The 18848-nt window shown below is 41.9% G+C and overlaps 2 protein-coding genes across 4 annotated transcripts in view; one reads left to right on the forward strand and one right to left on the reverse strand.

The window, feature by feature from the left end:
- The first annotated feature begins 2414 nt into the window (after nucleotides 1-2414).
- On the forward strand, nucleotides 2415-5564 carry LOC139448542 (uncharacterized). Its single transcript, XM_071230109.1, has 2 exons — nucleotides 2415-2480; nucleotides 3318-5564. Exons 1-2 carry the CDS (start codon nucleotides 2415-2417, stop codon nucleotides 5562-5564), a joined length of 2313 nt encoding a protein of 770 aa, XP_071086210.1.
- A 3230-nt stretch (nucleotides 5565-8794) lies between these two features.
- LOC139454247 (small conductance calcium-activated potassium channel protein 2-like) overlaps nucleotides 8795-18848 on the reverse strand; it is a 66457-nt gene continuing 56403 nt past the window's right edge. For all 3 annotated transcript variants that reach the window (XM_071235854.1, XM_071235855.1, XM_071235856.1), the window contains exon 2: nucleotides 8795-14000. In XM_071235854.1, coding sequence (XP_071091955.1) covers nucleotides 12618-14000 — 1383 coding nt within the window. In that variant the 3' untranslated portion in view covers nucleotides 8795-12617. The remainder of the gene's footprint in view (nucleotides 14001-18848) is intronic.

The raw sequence follows: 18848 nt of genomic DNA on the forward strand, positions 1-18848 counted from the left end.
ATCTTATCTTCATTTGGCTCAACGCCTTTCATTTGTATTGAGTTCATCATAGTTAATTTAAGACAACATAGGGGGCACGGGTGGCCCAGTCGTCTAAGGCGCCGTGATTCGCTGTGCAGAGTTGCGTCCCTTGGGCACGCCGGAAACCTATGGTTGGTTCGAATCCCGGTTCGCCCCAATTATGTCTCTAGATTTGTCAGCACCATACCCGTGCTCGTGGGTTTCACCGAAGTGGTAAACGTCTGAGACCTGCATCACTTCGGGCTTTCCTCCCACATTAAGCTGACACGCCGCGATATAACTGGAATACTGTTAAAAGCGGCGTTAAACCCAACTCACTCACTCACTAAGACAACATAACACCAGTTTCATATACATGATGGATATCTTAACATAAAATAAGTCAAGTCCCTATTCAAATCAACTTTAACTTCAACAAAGGCTGGCAGCATTAAGGAACCGTATGCGGCAGCTGTAACTTCAGGCAACCAAGGCGGGAGTCGATCTCTCCGTATCCCCTCTTACGTGCCGCTGGAGCTGTTCGGCACTTGCCTGATGAGATTACAAAATGTCAGGAAAAAATATTGAACGGTTTCTGAATTATGTCCCGGACACGAAACGAAACGGACGACAGGAGACCGTTTTTGAATGCCCCCTTCTACCCTCAACCCCCTATGATGACAACACAACAACGCGACACGGAAATACCTTCGTAGAGGTAAACTGCAGATTGTTTATAAGCCGTGGTTCGGTATCGGAACTCATAAATATTGAAATACAAGGAAATGTTTACACAAGGAATTAAATAGTGAAAACATAGCCACAAATGCGTATCAGTGTCATAAATATGTAACAATAACTGATCTTACATTTGTTTGTGAAATCCTGTTTGGCAGTGGACATAAACCCGACCGTCAGTACACAAATTACCGGTAGTGATTTATTTGTCTTTCTCTGGCTACTGAAATCATGAGTCCCCCGCCCCCCATTTTCCGCCATATGTTAGCGGACCATACATGGTCTGATATCCCATATTTTGACATGTACCGTATTCGACGTAATAAACGACTCGCTCTAATAAGCTCCCACGGCAATATTTGCTAATATATTGGCTGGTGAACAATCCCAATTGGCACCTCTTCCGATTCACCTTCCAGGGTCAAGAGAGTTAACTGACTTTAAAAGTCCATTTTCCACCCTTGCCGAACTAGGCTGGTATAATGGAGTTACATTTTGGCTGGGCTAACGAGTCTATGCATAGTCCAATCAAAATCGCGCACCGAAATCGAAATCCGGTTCGTAAACTGTTGTGTAGATTTCGGTCGATTGCAGGATTTGCAAAGCATGTGCACCGCCAACTCGTTGTCAGCAGATATTTTCCAAATCTTGTCATGTTTTTAATTAAGGTGCATGTGATTTGATGCTTTTCCAATGTAAGACCCGTTTTATCACAATATAGATCTTTATTATCGATCAGATCGTCCTGACTGGGCGCCATCATTTTGTGTGAAGCAAACACAAGTGATACGAGAAGTGGAATCTGATTGGTCCATGGGAGAGGCTTAGAAGGGACATAACTGGTAATAGCCACTGGTGACGCTACCAACGAACCACGTAATTCCAACCTAGTTCGGCAAGGGTGGAAACTGGATTTTTAAAGTCAGTTAACTCTCTTGCCTCGGGAAGATGCTTCCGATTGATCAATGTACACAAAACTTATTTTTTCGTGTATGATACACACTCGTGTGTTATATGCGTCCATAATTACGGGCAATTCAATTCTGGAAAAATATGTTGGTTGTGTATAATACGCACATACTTTTCTTTTGTATCATTCAGGCTGTCAGCATAAACCACGAAATGTACGATCTTTCAAATCGGTTTTTTTTCCACCAAAATTCTAATAAGAGCCCCCTATTTCTAATTTCTAGAGCGACCTGGGCCCTTATTACGTTGAATACGGTAACTGTATGCTCCAGAAATAATAAACTGAAAAAGAATGGCGTTTAGTAATGTGCTGTAGCGTGTCGCATTTCTGCCATTATTCAGATGAAGCTGTCAAACAGTTTTGCGAGTTCTCTTCCCTGATTGTCAGCTGCTCTTTTTGATATGACGTCATAGAGTGATGACGTCATCATTATTTCCTGATTGAATGTACGACAAACTTAGCGAAGCATCGCTAACTCACTTGTCTTGTTCAATTATTCTTTGTTTTAAAAGAATGAGAAGCTTTTAACTTCGGATTCATATTTTATCCTGACATTATCCCATGATACCAGTGCAGTCGACCATTTTGGAACACCATGGACACCATTGTGACGTCACACTATTGTCGCTGCATAAGCATTTGCCGTCAAGACGCGCTCTTCAGAAGCAGGCGAATTTTGTGAAATCAAACGCTGATTTCGTTCAATATGCACGGAGAAGAGATTCGTTTAGCACCGGAATGGTGTGGCCCCAAATGGTTCCAAAAACCAAAAGTAAGTAATCATGATATCAACTCTCTGAATAAGATTGGAAATACTGCCTTGGGTGGTCAAAGACAAATGAGTTAGTGAATGGGGGTGGTACAGACAAACCAGAATTTTAATTATATTGGTCAACCACTCTAACTTAAGTCCCTTATACTAAAATGAAAATATATATGTTAAGTTAATTAAAAGCCTATGTTTATGAGGTATTTGTTTGATTTCTTTTTCAAGGTATGAACCGCATCATCTATTATTTATCCATCATTTTCTGAATCACGAACAGGTTTTATACAAAAGTGAAACATAGAAGGGGGTGCGAGTAAAACTATATAAGATCATTATTATTTTCTTTCCTGAATGAACAACACTGTATCCGCCCCCAAAAAATAAAATTTGCAGGCAAAAGATTGTGGAGGAACATGAAAAGAAATGGGTACTCGATGACGATGTATTTGATACGGATATCATCGGTGTGTTTTTGGATCTGAAATTTTCAGTGTTTCGGTGACTGTTTTCAGCCGTGTAACGGTTTGATAACGTTTGTAATTCTTTTGGTCATCACCAATTTTGAAGCGCATGCTTTCTTTTGCACGGCAGTTTAGATGTTCGTTAGCTGTTCACTGCAGGAGATCTCAAGTTCGATCCCTACTCCGAAAATGTTTTAAATATTATTCTTTTCATCAATAACGTTTATTCAGCAGCAGAATAATGAAATGACACGATATTTTATCCATTTTGCTTTGGGGAGCGAGTGAGTCATTTTTTATGCCATATTTTGTAATAGTCTGTTTATGCTGAAAGGTGTTATTTTACCTACCCTAAATGCATGTTTTATTTCATTTTTAGGAGGAGAGACTAGAATTCCTGGTATTGCGACGAGTCTCGCTGGGGAAGTCTAGTGCCCTCAAGTACAAGCCCATCTGCTACACTGGTAGCACCCCGCTAGTGAAGGAGAGGCCCCGCGCCAACACTGTCACGAGGTTCAGAGAGATGGTGAAGTCTGCTGCAGCAGAATATGCCCTTGATGATACAGAGGATACTCCAACAACATCGATCGTTAACGCCAACGTCGAAAATAACAGTGGTGTCGCAGCACAATGCACCCCTGTAAGGCAGGAAGTTGTATCTGTGGAGAGGGTACTTGGTACAAATGCAGGTCTGATCAGCAAAATGTTCCACGAGGACGTGCAAGAACCAGTGGCACGCGGCACCACATCCAAGTGGACACAGATGGCAATGTTCCTGCAGGACACTGAGATTGAAGAAGACCACCGTCTTGAGCAGTTTTGTCAGACCCCACAGCCATGCCCAAGACAGCAGCCTCGTTGTCGTTGGACCCAACTGGCCTTGACCCTCATGGACAAAGACAACAGTCTCTCTTTGACAGACGAGGATAATCCCGAGGATGTTCTTGAGAAGCAGGGCTCCTTTGATTCATCCCCAGCAGACACTCCACCCACAAGCTTCTTTAAAACTCTATTCGGACTTGACTTTGAAATTCCATCCATCTACAAATTAATCAATCCGCCAATAATTCCAAGTTCAATGGTTAAGAAGGATACCCTGAAGTATGGCGAATTACCGGTTGTTCTGGGAAGAGGTTCGTTTGGTCGTGTCATCCGGGCCAAACTTAGCGACAGCCAAGGAGGCACACAGAACATTGTGGTGAAAGAAATCTTTGACTGTAAAAGTCAGGTTGATGCCATCTTTGAAGAAGCCAGAATGTTGTTGTTTCTCTCAAGGACCGGGTACGTCCCTTCGTGTTTTGGGGTAGTGAGTGATGGCGGCGTGGGGGAAGCATATGGTATTCTCATGGAATGTGTTGGGGACGGCCTGACCCTGGAGAGGTACCTGTGGGACAGGAAAGGCAGGTTGGCCCCCATATGTCTACTCCACATTGCCAGACAACTTGCTGAGGGGCTGCGGGAGATTCACAATCTTGGCGTGCTCCTCAACGATATCAAGGCAAATAATGTTCTGTTAGACATCACCAGTGGCATTCCAAAAGTCAAATATTGTGACTTTGGCCAAGCAAGATATGGACACGGGGTAAAAATCTCTGGAAGAGTCACTGACAATCGGTACCTATACCTGGCCCCTGAGGTTCGTAATGGCGGTGTATCCTGCATGAAGTCAGATATTCACAGTGTAGGGTTTCTCTTCATGGTACTCTCGGACTTTGGAGGGTTTAATGCCCTTGTTCCAGCAGTGAAGCGATGCATGGTGGAAGACATCAGTCTCAGGATCAACGCTGAGGACTTGGCGTTCATGGTGGACAAGATCTTCAATGATCATCTCGAAATATTTGTGTTGTCTGATGGTCGGATACAGACTAATCTTGAGATGTCAGCGTTTGATGAGGGAAACAGGGTAGCTGAATGTTCCGGTAACAAGATGGGACGTGACCTTGATGAAAATGAAAATGTCCTGCCCACCAGCATGCTATGCAGATCCAGGACACCGTCTCCACGGGACTCTGTGAACCCACCAGCAAACCTTAAGGTTGCCATACATGTATCGAGTGAAAGCAATGCCACCTCCCCATGTATGGACATATATGCAGCATCCAAGTCAGTGTATGAACAACACCCAAGCCACTCCTCATCTTCTACCAGTAGTGAAGACTCATCTACTCCATCCGAACATGGCGTCCCGATATCTACATGCCGCCTTCAAAGATGCTCGGCTCCTTGTCCGTCCACCCAATATGATGCAGATGATGAACTATCTGGTGATGAAAGTCAGTCGTGGGTAATAACGCCCAAGAGGTCCACCCATCTCCATGCAGAACTATCTGGTGACAGCTATCACTCTGTACAGACCACAACATACAGGGGGCGCTGCAGTGTCTCACCTTGTCACGTGTCGTCAGTCACCCTGGAACCGGACGGAAATAGCTCCAGCTCTGAAGTTATGTCCACTACAAGCTATCACTCGAACTCATCAGCATCCCTGTCTGTGTTTGAAGACTGTCACGAGGTGGAAGTATTCCACGATCCTCCACAGTTTGAGAACTTTGAATCAATGTCAGTTATCCTTCTATTTATTGTGTTTATGGCCATGTTGAAATTGTTTCTATTAGTTTGTTTGTAAATATTATCATCTGTAATTACAATTATCCAAATCGAAGTACTATTCTTGTTATTAATCTTAATAGATTATTCTAGTCATTATAATTACTCCCAATATATGATATAAACATTATTTTCATATTGTGAAACGTTGTCATTGTTGAAAATAAAAACTATGAACTGTTTTAAGTGTCACTGTATCTGTTTTGGAATAGTTGTGTATTGTTTCAAACAGCTCCATGACTTTTTGTCGCGGTACGCGGGCATCACACGGTGTTTAAGGACTGTTTAAGCAGACAATTATGTCCGAATAACTATTGTGTGTCAGTCCTAGCCCTGAATTGGCGGAGCTTAAATTCATGTCATTATAGCCATCTGTAAATTATAATTTATATACATTAACTAAAGAAACTACAACATTAATACGTGGCGTATCTATACAGTATGGCTACTGCAGAATTGCATATACAATGTAATGGATAGAGTTATCGATGCGTTAAACCAATCCGATAAACTTGGTATGACGATCCGATGAATATGGAAATGAAGTACCCTAGAAGGCATTAATTTTGATAAGCTCCATGCATTGATGCAATGGCTACTTGCTCAATATACTGATGTCAATATAATATAGGTATTACTAGATGTTTAGCGGTTTCTTTTCGCAAACGTGGCTTCAAATTATATGGCACTATATTCTAATCGGGGCGGTTCACTCTAGCATTGTATTCATACGCGGTTTCTAAGATTACTTCAGTTACTTAAACCATCGACATTATATGATAAAAAAATTATTACCCTCATATGTGTTTGCATCGTAAAAATACATCATGAATATATAATATATATTATGCTGGACAAAGGCTCGTATAATGCATTTTTTATTCTTCATATATGATATTTACAATAGGAAAACGCACTGGGCTAATACTATGTCTGTACAAAACTGTGTGTGAATGGGGCGGTCGGGTAGCCTAGTGGTTAAGGCGTTCCCTCGTCGCGTCGAAGACCCGGGTTCGATTCTCCCCATGGGTACCATGTGTGAAGCCCATTTCTGGTGTTCTCACCATTCATGTATCTGGAGACCGGCTTCGTGGTCTAGTGGTAGCGTCCGCCCGCGGAAGGTCCGTGGTTCGATCCCCAGACGCGTCATGGTACTTGTTGTTACCCTGCCTGGCGCTTGGCATTAAGGGGCTAAAATCAAGGATTAGTCGGCTCGTAGTACACACACACACACACACACACACACACACACACACACACACACGCAATAATCTTGAACGCCACGTAAAACCTTCACGTTTCTGGACTATTGCTAAAAGCGGCGTAAAACCATCTCACTCACGCCTCTTCAATAGTCACAGAAGCGTACGTAAAACATATTCAGGTATGTCATTGCAATAATTGCCTTTCAAGAGAACACATCTCCCAATCATTATTGCAGCGAAATATCGTGGACGTGTTTGAATTTTAAACGTAAGTACTCCGTAAGTACTCCGCGTTGTCACCTTAAACCATATGATAAAAACCAAACACTTTGAACAAATCGTCCATGCATGTAATTCCCATTCGATCATCCATGTCCCATGGTCCAAAATTATTATCGATCAAGACTCTAGCCGCTCCAGGGGATTGAGGGATCTAGAGAGCTTTGTGGAGCAATTCAAAATATATATGCGCTTCGTTCCGCTCGTAGTAACACTTTTTATTTGGACAACAAACAAAGATGAATCGCGACAATGTTTTCTGTTGATGAGTTAAGATACATAATGTATACTTGATAGTCAACTGATATCAGTTGTGAATTGTGATTCTGAGGAATTTTTCACATTAAACTAATTAAATGTTCAAAAACGTTCATAAAATAATCCGACTGTTAAAACCTCTTTTTCGCCACACATAAACTATATTATAAACGGACGAATCCCCTTCGTCCTATATTACAATCATCAAAGAAATAATCTACATGATTGATAACCGCCTTTAATTGAAGTAGGTCAGTGAAAATATTGTTTTACGCCACTTTTAGCACTATTCCAGCAATATCATAGCGGGGGACACCAGAAACGGGCTTCACACATTGTACCCATGTGGGGAATCGAACCCGAGGCCTTCCGCGTGACGAACGAACGCATTAACTTTTACTTGGACGGGCACTCTATTTTCCCTATATATGCAGAGTTGCCTCCCTTTGATTGTCAACGCTAGAGCTCCACCCACGGTGCGTTACGCGTTCGCTACCGCGTTATCGACGTGTATAGCTACATATACTCTATGGTCAAGGTGTTCATGCGTTATAGTGCGCGGGTTTTGGAAAGACAAAGTTATTTCCTACTTCAAGTGTGTCTGTCTATGTTGATTCATCGTTATATCTACATCATATATACTAGAGTTTGGGTACCAGCGTCTGGTGTCTTCATGTTCATGTCTGTCCATCCGTCCTGTCCAGAATATTTTAGGAGAGTCAGTTTACGAATAATGTAACATAGAGATATGGTTATTTAACGCCGCGCCCAGCAATATTTGAGCTATATGACGTCGGCCTGGAAATAACCAACCAGGCAAACAGTGATTGATATTACAAGCATCTCCTTCGCCATGGGGGTATGATGACACTTATTCGCCAGGCACCGACCAGCCGACCCATTAACTCGCCCCTTACAACCAGCAGATCGCATCTATAGTGGTACAGCGTCTTCCCGGAGAGCGGAATGTCCTGGGTTCGATCCCCGGTCGCGTCATACCAAAAGACGTTAACCGATGGTACTTGTTGTTACCTTGTCTGGCGCTCGGTATTACGGGCTAAATCAAGGACTGGTCGGCTCGGAGTCAGTATACTGTGTCTGAGTGGGGTATTCGTGTTAAACTGTGGCATGGTATCACAGTGGGCTAGCACTATAAACTCGGCATTAGTCCGTACTAGTACAAGCAGCCACACACACGCACGCACGCAGGCAGGCCCACACACACACACATACACACACACATGTCGCAATGTAAGCGCAATAATCTTGAACGAGACGTTAAACCCCATTTCAGATCACGGCCAGCGCTAAGGTGACCATAACTCCCATACTTCAACATTGGCGTACGATAGTCGTAGCGCTGAGATCGCTTTGTGGAACGATGCCCAGCATTGGTTTCTGGGGACCAATTCTAACCCTGAATCCCAAAGGTTTGAGCGTGCGGGTATAGTTTATGCCGCTTTGAGCAATATTCCAGCAATATAACAAGACCACACTGTGACCAACATGAACAACTTTATTGACACTGCATGTTACATCTCATATTCCACACATCACTGGAATGTCAGTATAGTGATACACGCACCACGGTATACAAGTACAATACATTCCCTTGTGGTATAACACACATAATAAACAATAGTTTGAAATTTGAATAAATAACATTGTGACGTTGAGGCGAGGTAATGATACATACACTGGTTATACAACTCGCCTTAAGATCTGATCCATGTAAATCAAATCAAATCTAACTAACATCATATGCGATAAAGATATAAGGGTTATATATAACTTTCTGTTACAGATATTCGTAACTGCTGCCAAGCAGTTAAAGTAAAATCACTACCTAACAACTGAACCCGCGGATTTGCATAATCCGTGCAGTTGATAACACTAGCAGGGGCAGACGGTTTGCATGTGTCCACTCGACAAAGCAGATTCGGTGCCAAGTCATCTTCCCGGGGCAATAGAGTTATATTAACTGACTTTAAAAGTCCAGTTTCCACCCTTGCCGAATAAGGCTGGTATTATGGAGTTACATTTTGGCTGGACTAACGAGTCTATGCATAGTCCAATCAAAATTGCGCAACGAAATCAAAATCCGGTTCGTAAACTGTCATGCAGATTTCGGTCGATTGCAGGATTTGCAAAGCATTTGCACCGCCAACTTCTTGTCAACAGATATTTTCTAAATCTTTTCATGTATTTAATCAAGGTGCTCACGTGATGTGATGCACTTCGCGATGTAAGACTCGTTTTATCACAATGTAGATCTTGATTTTCGATCAGATCGTCTTGACTCGGCGCCGCCATTTTGTTTGAAGCACAAGCAAGTGATACGAGAAGTTGAATCTGATTGGTCCATAGGAGAGGCATAGAAGGGGCTTAACTCGTAAAAGCCACTGGTGAAGCTACGATCGATCCTGTCTAGTTCGGCAAGGGTGCCTCGGGAAGATGGTGCCAAGTTTATTGTGAACATGCGTGCAATAGGACTATGGGTAACAATATTCGTAAAGGAAATAACATCACCATTAACAGAAATAAACAACAACAACAACAACAACAACATAACAGGGTAAGGAAGGGTAAAGGAATATACATGTGATTGTAGAATCGCGATATCTCGACCAAAGCACGCCTTCGATAAAAGTCACTTAGAGATTGGATACGTACGTAATGAATATGGGCCGTGGGTGAACTTTGTGATATCCGAGGTCAATATACCATGCGTCGATGATATTTATCAACGTTCATGACGAATACACTTATATGCAGTATTATTTTCAAAGGAAGCGCTACATGATGGAACGCGACTTAAGTACATGCGGAAATAGTATTACATCTATCTAAATATGTACATTTTATTTCCATAGAGTTGATAATGTGGTTGTTGTGACGATTTGAAAGCCACAATTTATAAATGAGCTATTTTAATTATTATAACCGAATACACGCCAATCCCCTCTTCATAATAGAACGTCTATTTTGTTGTAACCGAGTATTCGCTGTATCCGACTTCGTTTTACCCAGGGTTAACTGTATTGCGTGTTTTAATTATCTATTTGATGTAGTGAGTGAATGAGTGAGTGAGTGGATGAGTTGTGGTTTCTGCCGCTTTTAACAGTATTCCAGTTATATCATGGCGTGTCAGCTTAATGTGAGAGGAAAGCCCGAAGTGATGCAGGTCTCAGACGTTTACCACTTTGGTGAAACCTACGAGCGCGGGTATGGTGCTGACAAACCTAGAAACATAATCGGGTTGAACGGGATTCGAACCCACAATCATAGGTTTCTTCGTACCCAAGAGACGCAACTCTGCACAGCAAACTGCGGTGCCTAAGACGACTGGGCCATCCGTTCCCAACAAGCGACAGACCTCAACTTAACCGCCAGCTTTGTTGATAACCAATATGTGGTAATAAAGACACCGTGTATTTAAACATGATCAATAGTAAAGAGACGTTTTGAGAAAGAAAGTAATTAACGGTAAAGAAAAACGTTGGATTAAGATTAAAAAGATATTGTAATTTTAGGATAACGAATAGTCCAATTTTTTCACAGAAAACACATTATTGTATCTATAAACTATCACAGTGGTTATTTTGTGGTCGTTTGGAACATACGATGCTTGCTGATATAATCTGTGACCATAGCCAGCAAACATGGACTAAACATAGTGCTTGGTCAGAACTAAGAACTAACACAAATAAGGTAAAAATAAAGAAGATTAAAAAATGACGCGCCAGCACAACTATGAACAAAGATCAGTAAATTAGAACTAAAGTAAGGTATTTACATATTTGATAATGCTGACATTTGGCATGTAAGTGGCCTGAAGTATTGAACCATATAATTCCATAACGAGTACTCTTCACCGATTGATTCCCCATAACTGACAAAGCATCTCTACTTCATATGTGTGCAGTCAGATGGTCTAGGTTCCTCTACATATCACAGCAAGCAATTATGAGCCCCGGCTACAAGACTAGTAATGTTACTGTTCTGAAGCAGATGTCAGGATAGTATCTAGTCTACGTTCCCAGCTGCCATACTAACTAGTGCGGAAGATCAAACAATCAAACCTCAGACAATCAAATGTTTCCTTGATCATGTTATCAAATACAAGCTCCTGTATAAAAGGCCTCTCGAAGATGAAATCTAGGTTTTCTTTATTTTCTGATCATCTGTGTCAGTACCAATCGATGGAAACACTGAAACACTGAGTCTTTTTGTCCAGACCTGATAGTGGTTTTGGTTAACCATCCCCGGAGAGCTTTATTGTTAAGATGTCCTTCATAGATCAAGTGATCCCTGGAGCTCTTTACTGCTTATATGTCCTTCATAGATCGAATAATCCTTGAACCCTGTATTGTTAAGATGTCCTTCATAGATCAAGTGATCCCTGGAGCTCTTTACTGCTTATATGTCCTTCATAGATCGAATAATCCTTGAACCCTGTATTGTTAAGATGTCCTTCATAGATCAAGTGATCCCTGGAGCTCTTTACTGCTTATATGTCCTTCATAGATCGAATAATCCTTTAACCCTGTATTTTTAAGATGTCCTTCATAGATCATTTGATCCCTGGAGCTCTTTACTGCTTATATGTCCTTCATTGATCGAATAATCCTTCAACCCTGTATTTTTAAGATGTCCTTCATAGATCATTTGATCCCTGGAGCTCTTTACTGCTTATATGTCCTTCATTGATCGAATAATCCTTCAACCCTGTACTGTTTAGATGTCCTTCATAGATCAAGTGATCCCTGGAGCTCTTTACTGCTTATATGTCCTTTATACATCGAATAATCCTTGAACCCTATACTGTTTATATGTCCTTCATAGATCAAGTTATCCCTGGAGCTCTTTACTGCTTATATGTCCTTCATAGATCGAATAATCCTTCAACCCTGTACTGTTTAGATGTCCTTCATAGATCAAGTGATCCCTGAAGCTCTTTACTGCTTATATGTCCTTCATAGATCGAACAATCCTTGAACCCTGTACTGTTTAGATGTCCTTCATAGATCAAGTGATCCCTGGAGCTCTTTACTGTTTAAATGAGCAGAGGATCTTGCAGTGATGCCACTGGAGCTATCCTCATACACAGAAACCTAAGTAAATATTACCGCTGTATGGTAATAACATTAATAAAAATCCACATATACTACGAAGTTAGGATTTCATTACATGAAAATCGTTTTCCTAAAAATCCAAAATATCAAGAACTCACGCCCTATGCTCACACAGATTGACATACAAGGCACGACCAGCCCATTAGACCGTAGTCACACATATCTTGGCAAATTTAAAGATTTGTTAAAATGCTATCACTTTCTAACTAGTGCCTGGTGGATAGCGTCCAATTTGTTGTCTATCCGGCCAAGTTTCTCCTCCATAGCCTCCACTCTCGTCTTGACATCCTTCTGCTCCGTATCCACATTGTCAACTAATTCAAAAACATCATTTACACCTTTGGAGATTTCTATTACACCCACAGCATTTTCGCCGATCATCAATCTCTCGTTCTTAGCGTTCCTCATGGAATGGATGGCTTTGAGAAGCTTTCCGTAGGCTCGGCGGTGCTGGTAGTCTGAGACATTTCCCTTTCGTTTGAGCCTCCATAACATCATCAGGTTCTTGATGACGTCTGCTGCAGCGTGCTTCCTCTTCTTGTCCAGCTGTATCCGAGACACGAAGTTGTGGACGTATTTCTCAGCTCTCGTCTGCTCCAGCTTCTGAGCCAAGACAGCTACCAAGAGAGCCGTGGTGCCAACGCCCATCAAACCGGTTGTAACTGCAATAAACCGCCCGCAGTCGCTGTTTGGGGTTATATCTCCATAGCCAACAGTGAGGAACGTGATGGCTATGACCCACATGGCATTCCGAAAGTTGGTGTGCTCATGGTCGGGGTGGTAGTATCCCTCACATGTGCGTAGGGCCCAGCTGTTGACGACAAATATTATACACATAATTGCAATTAACATTGTGCCTGGTTTTTCCGACATGAGAGCTTTGAATACAAACACCGTGTTGATTTTGACCTTGTTGAGCGCGCCTAGACTTTGGGTAGACGTGTCTGTAAGCAGTCGACTGTGGACCACCAACAGCTTGGCTACGAGGTACAGCCTCATCAGCATCAATATAGACAGCACAGCGTCTATAGATACCTCTGTTGCATTGCCCTTTGTGTCGAAGTAGCCCAGGACGATTCGACCAGGGAATGGATGGATGGCGCACACGGCCAATTCGAAGCCTATCCTCACGTAGGTAAAAGACGTCACAGCCAACCTCCAGTCGTCAAGACCATTGTCAGTCTGGTTGATTTGGATGCCGGTGACATGGTAAGCAACGACCGCAGCAAGAAGGAAGAGCGTGCTGATGGAGATGCCAGACTTAATGACAAGAGAAGCAACGGACCTCTTACTATAGACTTTGTTCAGGAACAACTCGGTTTCCACAAACATCAAGATGATTCCAACCATGGCGAGAGTGAACTCAAGGTTAACAATCATCCGGCGTCTGTTGAGGAGTTTTTTCCTTCGACTGAGCTTGTAGCTGATGTTGTCAAATCTCGTTACAGCTGGGGACAGGGGGCCATTGCTCGACTGACTCATACTGTCCTCGTCTACGTACTTGGCGAACTTGCCTTTCCGACGCCCGACCAGGGGGATCCCCGGGTCCTCAATCAGTGTGCTCCCCGCCATATTCCTCTGCAACACAAAGAAACAAGAGTTATTTCCCTTTGAAAGCATGACACCTGGATGAAGCGACGTCATACCCCAACACCCACATAATCCGCTACTGATGAGAAACATAGGTGGAAGTTTGTTTGCTTGTTTGTAGTTTAACGCCACACTCTACTCGGATCTTCACGGGGAACATAAGTAAAAGATATGGCATTCCCTTTGGTAACTTCAAATGGTTTGGGAGCACAGATGACCCAGCCACAAGTCTTTGTGCAGAGTGCCAGAAACCTATGATCATGGGTTCGAATCCCGGTGTGTTTCTCCATTTGTCTGCACCCGTGCTCGTGGGTTTCGCCAAAGAGTTAGACGTCTAATACCTGCATCACTTCGGGATTTCCTCCCACATCAAGCAGACACGCCGTGACATAACTGTAATACTGTTCAAAGCCGCGTTAAACCAAGCTCACTCACACTTTTGTTAGATGCGACCCTGTACAGTATATCACCTGTTCGTTCGTGCAACCACACTCATACAGTCGCCATCTAGCGTCAAGTATACACCCAACATACATACTCTACCGACATAGTCCAATAGTTCAGTATGCTAATGAAGTAACCGGAGATAATTAACTGTCTCCGCAATGTAGACATAGACAGAGGCAGACTGAAACACACACTAATCACGTATTGAAAAAACAGGTCATGTAGGTACTGTTGTTTGTTTATTTGTTTGTTCATTAACGCCGCACTCAGCAATATTTCAGCTATATGGCAGCGGACTGTAAATAATCGAGTCCGGACTAGACAACCCAGTGATTGATTTCATGAGCATCGATCCACGCAATTGTGATACGATGACATGCATCAACCAAGTCAGCGAGCCTGACCACCCGATCCCGTTAGTCGCCTCTTACGACAAGCATGGGTTGCTGAAGACCAATGCTAATCCATGTGGGTACTGAATGTAGCTGATTGTTTGACGATGCTGTCAGTGCATATTTACCATCATTTCACTTTGAGATTAGCATCAGTACACACTGACATTCCACTCGGTTGTTTCAGCATACACTACCCAAGGATCCCTACTATCTCTTTCATATTTTGTGTGGTATGATTTGAAGACCAATGCAGAATTAATAGTCGTTAGTACTAGTAACTAATGTTATATTTGGGATAACACTTTCTTAGTAAAGTACAGATTCTAGTACTTTTTTGGGTTGAGTCCCGTCCGGGATTTGAACCCACACCTGCCAGGGTGAGGCACTTAATCGCCTCGGTGGCTGAGTGGGTTAGATCGCTGACTTTGGGTGCTGGCGATTAAGTGCCTCACCCTGGCAGGTGTGGGTTCGAATCCTGGACGGGACTCAACCCAAAAAAGTACTAGAATCTGTACTTTACTAAGAAAGTGTTATCCCAAATATAACATTAGTTACATTTAACCACTTTCTAAATGGCATTGTGTATTCGTTAGTACTCGTATTCTACAAACTACTTCTGATTATTTCATCAACAAATATACACAGTACATAGTAAACACGGTTATAACGAACGGTAAAGGACTGCTGAAAGTTGTTCGTTACATCCGTAGTTCATTCCTCCCAGTGCTTGAACTTGTCGACGTGTGTGGCCCTAATACATAGGAACTTCACAGTATGTAAGTCAGTAGTCACAGAATAGTTTTGGCAATCTAAGAAACAACAGTAATACAATATTGTGACGCTAGAATTCAGTATGTGAGCTACACAACCGTTAAGTCGTCGATGTACAGAATTCGTCAATCGCGTGAACTCTATATGACAGTAGCTGTTAAAGCCGTCATGGCTTTTAAATATTTCGATATAACCGTTAGTACGTTATGTTCGTTTTAACCACGTTCTAATAAAATAAGAACACACAGAGTAATACATTACTAAACAAAGGTCCCGGGCTAAAGAAAATTTGTTGGTGGCTAGAACTGTATTCGATGGTGATGTGTTTTATACGGGTATCATATTGGTGTTTGGGACTTTAAGTTTGCAGTGTTTCGGTGACTGTTTTCAGCTCAGTAATGCTTTGATAAAGTTTGAAATCTTTTGGTCAAATCCAAATTTCAAGTGTATACTTCCTTTTGGTCGGCAGTTTTCTTTAATAAAAGCGACACATTCCTTTTCCATATTCTCGATTGTACGATTTTTCCTATATCATGAGTATATGTTTATGAATCACTATCAGATAGTAATGACACCAGGTGTTCGCGAAAAGGTTAGCGTAAGGCCTGCCCCATCGATGGCATCCGTCACAAACACATGCAAAGGCAAGTCAAATGTTCACCTGAAAAAATACGGGAACATATGGTCCAAGTCAAAATAGGGAATTGCATCTGACATCATAGTTAGCGCTGATGCGTCAAATTTGGAAATGTCCTCCACGCATCTACCGTAGATTTATTTGACAACTTTTCTTGGGAATTGAATGTTGTAACCAACTTCCGAGCACGAGTCGTGTGACGCTCTTTGAAATCTTGGTATAAAGAGAATGCGCGAACTCAGCAGTTTTGAAATGTAGACACCAAGGGCTGGAACTGCAGGAATTTTGCTCGACATAAACAGACTTAAAAGATGATTATTGGAATGTCGAAGTCATCCCTCTTGTCATACAATCTTGTGGAGAGTATTTTGTCACACTGAATCTTTATGCATAGACCTAACTATGAAACAGATGAGGCTGTCTCAACCAATACTTACGGGCACTTTTGCCAAGAAATCAAATTCACTGTTCAAAGCGATATACGTGAAGACATGTGGGATATATACAGAGAAATATTTAAGTACAATACTTCACAGTCGAAAGTTCATTAACAACAATTTTAACGATCCTCGCCATGATTGAGTGAAATATCGACGTTTGTGAGTTGCTTTGTTGGACTGCCAGTTGTTCGAACTCGCTCCTTCGTTAGGACTTTATATTCTTAAACACTGAATTGGCAACATTCAGTACAGTTTCAAATACAGATGTAATTTGCAAACTAAGTCTGATCGATATAGCCAGACCTAGCCTACATATATTGATGTTCATCTGCTTCCTATGGAAATCTTATAGTGCTAATAAGGCGGTTTCATCGATTCCAGCAGTTGAAATGTGACCAAGACACAGGTTAAACTGTTTGACCCTAAACGGTGCAGTAGGTGGATTTTCCCTGAATTATAAGTGCAGCCACGTGTAAGTCATGAAGACAGTCTCTGGGTGATATTGAAAAGATAACAGTGAATGCAGTTGTACCAGTTTATGAATATGTGTTGGGGCTGCTAGCCGTCAATCGAAATATCGATACTTTGTGATCTGATTGTAACATTGTGAGGTCGCGTATCAATACAAAACAATATATACTGCCGGGCAAAAGAAAGTATACACTCATGTTTGATATGAAACAAACAAGAAATGGTTATTCGATGGTGATGTATTTGATACGGGTGTTATAGTTATGTTTTGCACATAACGAGTGTTTTCGGTAAATTTTTCACCAATCAAAAAAATTATATTGTTGCAATGTGTTTTTTCGAAAAATATATTTTGGCTCAAAGTAATATTAAGTTAAAAAAAGATAGATCTGATTTTGCAGCACTAGCTGGAACAATATCTATGCATATTTTAATTTTGTTTTAGCAATACTATGGAGATTTATCTAGGAAATTATATAATACGAAAGACATAATGCATAGGGGAGTTTTTACTCTTTTCATTCTGGTCGTTTTCCTTGCCCGTCCCACGACTCAATGGTCAGGTTCAAATTAACGTTCCTCGTCGATGCTATATTCTTGACAACAACATCAAGCAATCTCGTGACATCACGAAACCCCAGTCGGTATATCCCGTACGGTTCAAAGGTGCATTTCACCTCTATAGCTTGTGATTGAGGAATTAGACTGGGGAATTTGATAAATGTCTGCATTCTAAATCCTGGCGAGATTGTTCATGGACAATAGTTGTCGCGTTGTTCTATGGGTGTATAATCATTAATATTTCTGCTTCATGGACCCACACAAATACACGAACGGAAAGCTCTGAAATCGTGTTTTCCAGATGTGGTTTACACTGCATTACCACTGAAATGAACATCTATTTGCATGTATGCTTCATCGGGGCCGGACTATATAATGTACGTGTCCCTATCGAGGATTTACAATTGCATCATTTCTCTTTGTAAATGGACAACGAAAACGTAAGAGATGTGAATGATGCCCCGCTCAGGTATTGAGAGTGTTCTGGGAACAAATCGATCGTTGCGTTCTTGGCCACAGTCATGGTAGCCCTCCTGGGATTCTGTTTAATTAAAACATTCCTGACTCGCAGAGTTAAAAAACACAGAAACAAACAAGACATCACTTTGGCTTGATTACGAAGAGAGCACAATATGTAGTTGTACAAAAGACTGTCTCAGGGACCATATCAAAACACTTTATCGCCTATATTTTCAAAAGTCAAAAGGATGTACGATGAAACGCCGCTTAATATTGTGCAAAGAATAAAACCACTGGCGCTGGGACTGACCGTTGTTTGGCCTTACAGTTATCGCCGGACATGGTTTGGTTGAACAACGTATATTGTCCCAAGTCTTTGAATGGCAGTTAGAAGTTAAACGCGCAAGGAAGTGAGTGAGTGAGTGAGTATGGTTTTACGCCGCTTTTAGCAATATTCCAGCAATATCACGGCGGAGAACGCCAGCAATGGGTTTCCCACATTGTACCCATGTCGAGAATCGAACCTGGGTCTTCGGCGTGACGAGCGAACGGTTTAACCACTAGGCTACCCGACTGCCCCGAAACACGTAAGGAAGAGAATGTATGGATGTCAAATAAAGGTTCCTCAAACTAAAGAAGTTGATATCAATATGAT

The sequence above is a fragment of the Haliotis cracherodii genome, unplaced genomic scaffold, assembly GCF_022045235.1.
Source record: "Haliotis cracherodii isolate W230 unplaced genomic scaffold, xgHalCrac1.p SCAF_10, whole genome shotgun sequence".
Taxonomy (NCBI): Eukaryota; Metazoa; Mollusca; class Gastropoda; order Lepetellida; family Haliotidae; genus Haliotis; species Haliotis cracherodii.

What these genes read in the sequence shown, in the direction of transcription:
- LOC139448542 (XM_071230109.1), top strand. Translation starts at nt 2,415, where the DNA reads ATGCACGGAGAAGAGATTCGTTTAGCACCGGAATGGTGTGGCCCCAAA. An exon ending in AATGGTTCCAAAAACCAAAA is followed by an intron (nt 2,481 to 3,317) that starts GTAAGTAATCAT and finishes TTTCATTTTTAG; the next exon opens with GAGGAGAGACTAGAATTCCT.